The sequence below is a fragment of the Vombatus ursinus genome, unplaced genomic scaffold, assembly GCF_900497805.2.
Source record: "Vombatus ursinus unplaced genomic scaffold, bare-nosed wombat genome assembly UNPS02014801.1, whole genome shotgun sequence".
In the NCBI taxonomy this organism is placed as follows: Eukaryota; Metazoa; Chordata; class Mammalia; order Diprotodontia; family Vombatidae; genus Vombatus; species Vombatus ursinus.
The window spans coordinates 9,157,284-9,163,283 of NW_020954579.1; the positions used below are offsets into that span (position 1 = coordinate 9,157,284).

Below are 6,000 nucleotides of genomic sequence, written 5' to 3' on the forward strand. Positions count from 1 at the left end.
TAACAGTAACATAATATGATGATCAACTATGATTGACTTAACTCTTCTCAGCAATACAATGATCCAAAACTCATGATGGAAAATGCTATCCCCATTAAAGAAAGACCTATGGAGTCTGAATGCATATTGAAACATATTATTTTCACTTTCTTTTTTTTTCTTTTTGGCTTTTCCCTTTTGTTCTGTTTCTTCTTTCACTTTATGACTAACGTGGAAATGTTTCCATGACTCCACATATATAACCTGTATCAGATTGCTTGCCATCTTGGGGAGGGGGTTGGGAAGGGAAGAAGGAAGAAAAAATCATAACTCGAAATCTTATAAAAATGAATGTTAAAAATTATCTTTACATATAATTGGAAAAAATAAAATACTATTTACAAAAGAAAAAAAAAGAGGTGAATGCTTAACAGTTCTTGTTTCTCTGTTTCCTCTATCTTCTCTATCACCTTTGAAACTATTCAGGTGTTATCAGATCACTTCTTCATCTCAATCTAGCCAATTACTGAGGCAGTTTTCATTTCCAAAATATAAATGACTAACTATTAAAATTTATTCATAGAATTCTGGTTAAGATGGAATAAAAAGCCCAGTCTCCCATATAAACAGTCCAAGGAAAACCAATGGTGAAGAAATCCGAAGAGAATTATAAGTCAATCCATTCTAGAACTACACAGAAAGATGGCCAGAAGGAAGGGGGGGTGAGATAGAGGGACTTAACTAGAGAAGTCAAAGTCAGATCAGGTAAATGCAGAAGCGACTGAGGCAAGGAGAGGGTCATGCTGGGGAAACTAGCTCCAACTATAGAGGCCAGAAGCTGGCAGATGTGGGGAAAGGAAAGGATATGTATACATTCCTGCAAATGGATCTAAAGTCATCACAAGGAAGCATCAGCTCTAAATAATTGTGTGCCTGAAGCCTGATCCTGGCCCTGCCTTGTCAGAACACAAGCGGAGACAGAGCTGCCTTCCAGAGAGGTCACTACACAGGAAAAGGGAGCCTGGTTGTACACTCCTGAGAGCACTGGGAGCCAGAATACGAGACAGAGCAAATTCGGCACCTAGGCACTAGCCTCAGGAAGGCTGAGACCTCTTGATCTTCCTTAACCTACTGCAGGCTGTTAAAGCTACAGCAGAGGATGGAACCAGCTCCAGACTGAGAACTGTGCAAAGAGAAGGAGAAAGAGACTAGTAGAGGTCTGAAGCCACAGTGGGCAACCAGGAGACTGAGAAAGAAGCCAGGGGTTGAGGCAGAGGATGGAGCCAAATACCAGTCTCCCTATACAGCTTGAGCAGTGGCAGCAACATCCAGTTTGCAGCATGGACAGAACCAAACATGACTCACCCAACCCACCCAAGAGGGCTGGCCCAAGAACCAAATCCCAAACCAAGAACTAAGGCTGTAAATGTAAGAAAACAAGAGAAAACACCAAACACAATTAAGTAATTCCCTCTAACATCACAAAGACAATACTATTTAAATTAATTTACAAACTTGTGCTGTGCCAATTAAACTACTCAAGGATTACTTTTTAGAACTACAACAACTTTCTAGAATTTTTAGGCAAAATTAGAATAAAATTTATCTTGTGGAGAACAATGTCAAGATCTCAAAAGAAATAATGTAAATGTAGAAAAGAAAATAGCTTAGCAGTACCAGATCTCAAACTGTATTACAAAGCAGTAATTATCAAAACAATTGGTACTGGTTAAAAAATAGAAAAGTTTATTAACTGAACAGATTAGGTACACAAAATGCAATCGCAAACCTGAAGCTCCAACTACTGGAGAAAAACCTTATAATTCAACAAAAACTGCTAGGAAAAATGGAAAGCCATGTAGGTTTAGATCAACACTTCACATTAGATAACAGTAATAACCCCCAAATGGATACAAGAACTGTATATAAATGACTGTAATATAAAAGAATTACTAGAGAACAAAAGCAACTTTTTGCAGGTATGATGGGGAAGAATTTTGAGATAAGGTCATGGAAAATTTTGAATACATAAGATTGAACAAGAATCAATGCCCATAGATAAGTTCTATGAACAGGCATTTCTCAACTGAAGAAATGCAAGATATCAACAAAAATATGAAAAAAATCTTCAAATCACTAGTAAAAAGAGACAGGTAATTTAAATAACTCTAAGGTTCCACCTCATACCTGTGAGATTGGCAAAGATGACCAATAAGGAAAATTGCCACTGTTGGAGTGTCTGTGGAAGGAGAGGTCTGATAATGAACTTCTGATAGACCTGTGAACTGTTCCAATCATTCTGGAAAGCAATTTAAAACTATATCCCAAAAATCACAATGCTTTATATACCCTTTAACCCAGTGATACCATTATTAGGCAAAAAGATCAAAGAAAGAGGGAAAGGACTCAAATACACAAAAATACTTATAGTAGTATTTTTGAGGTGGCAAAGAACTGGAAAGAAAGTGGGTGCCCATCAATTGGGGAATGGATGAACAAATTATGATATATGAATGTATTGGGTTAATATTGTGCTCTAAGAAATGGTGAAAGGGCTAGATTCAAAGAAACCTGAGAACACTTGCATGAACTGATGCAGAATTAAGTGAGCAAGAAGGGAGGTAGGTGACACAGTGGATAGAGTGCCCAGCCTGGAGTCAGGAAAATTCATCTTCCTGAGTTCAAATCTAGTCTCAGATATTCACTAGCTGTAATCCCAGGCAAGTCACTTAACCCTGTTTGCCTCAGTTTTCTCATCTGTAAAATGAGTCAGAGAAAGAAATGGTAAAGTACTCCAATATGTTTGCCAAGAAAACCGCAAATGGATTCATGAAGAGTCAGACATGACTGAAATGACTGAACAACAAAGTGAGCAGAATTAATAAAACTATTTTTACAACGACCACAGTGCTGTAAAGGAAAATAACTCTGAAAGACGTAATAACTCTTATCAATAAAATGACCAATCATAACTCCAGAGGATGGATGATAGAGCACACCTCCCACCTCTTGATGAAGATAGACTGGAGGCATGGAATAAACACATTTCTGGACATGACTGTTCCAGCATAAATTTATTTGCTTGACTGTATATATATATATGTGTGTGTGTTACAAAGAAGGACTTTTATGTGGGAGGAGGTGGATGAGACAATGAAGTGGGCTAGTAACACAAAAAAAGGGGGAAGTAAGAGAAAAAAGAATAGAGCATCAATGAAATATTTTTAAAATACACAGAAAAGACTAAAATGGAGTTAAGAAGGAGACAGTTTGTAACTAAAATAAGCACTGAAATTTCCTTTTTATTGTTCCCTCTTGTGCTCTGGCCACAACAGGCACTCAATAAGCATGGCTAATATTGTTGTCCAGAATATGGAAGATGGCAGGATTCTGTGCTGGACCCCACTCAGACCACACCAGAAGGACTGTGTTTAGTTCTGAGAGCCACGTTTTAAGAAAGACATTTACATACTCCAGAGAAAAGTAACAAGTCTGGAAATTGTCAGATGAAACATTCCTTAGTTCAGAACACTTAGCTTTGTAAACACTTAAGGAAGATATAATCATTGTCTTCAAATATCTGAAGGGCACATATAGAAGTTCTGGATTTATTTAGGCAGATTTGGGACCAATGGATGGAAGTTTAAATAGAGAAAAATTTTAATTCAACAAGGAAGAACTTCCTAAGAATTAAAACTGCTAAAAATAGTGCTTCTTGTCACGAGAAGTTTTCTAACAAAGGATAGACAATCATCAGTAGAGAATATAATAGAGTACATTCTAACACTGAGTGGGAGGTTTGAAATAACCTCTAAAGTCCCTTCCAATTCTGAGTCCATGGTTCTATGAAATTCGCTGGGTACAAAAGCAACACTATCTTTAATAATCATGTTGATTAGAGAAGCAATTATTTTTCTTCTAGACTATGTTATTGTTTCTATAGTTCACTAGACATACTCACTGGTTTGATATCATTTTCCAGAGAAGCAAGGAAGTCTCCTCTTGTCACTTGTAGGCTCTCTGCTTTTTCCATATCCACTTCCACTTTGGTGCTGGCCTAGTTAAAATGGAAAAAAAAAAAGTGAAAAACTTTCAGTTTAAGATTGAGGGTTATCTATTTAGCAAAGTAACATCAAAGGATTTATAGTTTTTAATACAAAGTTTAATGATATATCAACCAAAGCTTTTACTTGTTAAAAATTGAGTCTCCTTTTAACTGCAGAGCTGTCTTGACATGGATTATCAAACCTTTCAAATCACTTAAAATATCTGCTTATTATCTTCCTAGTTATTTCTATCCACTAAATGTAATTCCAAAAAGTTATTCTTCTAATGTAGGAATTACAGTCATAGTAGTAATTGTAAAACTAGAATTAAAGTTGGAAAAAGTTAACAAATACATCTTGCAACAAAGAAAACCTGACTTTTTTTGGCGGGGGGAGAGGGGCAGGCAATCTGGGGTTAAGTGACTTGCCCAGGATCAGCTACTAAGTGTCAAGTATCTGAGGCCACATTTGAACTCAGGTCCTCCTGAGTCCAGGACCAGTGCTTTATCCACTGTACCACCGTGCTGCCCTCATACCTCACCTTTTATCAGTAAAATCATTGTTTTCTTTCTTAGGTGTTATGATGATATAACAATCACATTGACGGCACTAGCAACACAATCTAGAATTTATCCAAGTATAAGAATTGAGACTGCTAATGAAATTATCATCCATACATAGAGGTTTTAATCAGAATGTCTTTTTCACAATTTTGAAGGTACAATTCACTACCAGCACACTTATTCCTTCAGGCCCAGTCTGTCTGACAGTCTGTACTGAAAGTCTACTGTGGAGATGAGATTTAGGGTCTGATGATGCTTGTAGTCAATCTAGAGAAGAGCCACAATTTCACAGCTTCCTATCATTCTCACCGGATTGTCTGCAGCACTGTCTGTACACCTCGCTCCAAAGGTCTTTCTTACTACAATTAATCCGTGGGAGCTAAATGCACTATTTCATATACACTTACTTTCTAGAGAAGAAGAGAGATGTGTTATCCACGTTACTGATTAGGGTCTCTCTCAGAAGCAGCAGCAACAATGAGTTTTCTAGGCTAAGGGAAGTAGGAAAATATTCTCCAGTGTGAACAGAGTTCTCTCTCAACAGTAAAGGGAACAAGACACTGATATCCCATACTTTAAAGGGTAAATTTGCTTAAACAAAACCGGCTGTAAAACTAATCTTTGTTAAGTAAATCCTACTAATGTGTATTACTAAATTGAAGACGTTTTTCCATAGAAACAAAATAAAATTTAGCACCTTGACCCACCCCCTCCAAAAAAAAATATACACATCTTTTTTCAGTAACTTTAAATGAAAAAAAAAAAGTCAAGTATTTGCCTCAGTAATAACAATTAAAATGGAGCAAGTGCTTTTTCTTGGGTAAAGCTTTATTCTTATTTTTCCTATTTGGGGCTCTGCTTTGAGCTGTCAGATACTCTCCTTTTTAGCCAGGTGGTTTAAGCCAACTTGTAGTTGGGCTCAATATCCCCACATGAGTAAGTACACAAGGATATCACAGAAATTCACCCGGATTAAATAAAATTATACTGTTATAGATTGTTTACTGCATTCTATTAGCTTTAATGAGACTTCTCATCAATTATCCTGTGGCTTTACTCAAACAGTTCATATTTTGTTTTATATTTATAAGAAAACCATATTCAAATGACAGTTTGAAGGAAAATTTCATCTGCCTTAATCCACTTCTATGTGCAATAACCCTGGTTTAGACTCCACCAAATAGGTGATGACTTGGACAGGGGCTAGCTTAGAGTTGACCTTTAAGTCATGATTAAGAACTTACTGACCAAATAAATCATGTGAACAATGCCCAAAGGAATGTTTGTATGCTGTAAAAAATGCAATCTATTCTTTGGCATTCCATACATTGAGAAGTTCACCATTACACACAACTATCTATCTATCTATCTATCTATCTATCTATCTATCTATCTATCTATCTATCTATCTA

General features: G+C 36.5%; 1 protein-coding gene across 1 annotated transcript in view; it reads right to left on the bottom strand.

Annotated features, from left to right (window-relative positions):
* Positions 1–6,000, bottom strand: part of NSF (N-ethylmaleimide sensitive factor, vesicle fusing ATPase) — a 210,981-nt gene that overhangs the window by 94,292 nt on the left and 110,689 nt on the right. The window contains 1 exon segment of the mRNA XM_027872966.1: positions 3,941–4,036. Coding sequence (XP_027728767.1) covers positions 3,941–4,036 — 96 coding nt within the window.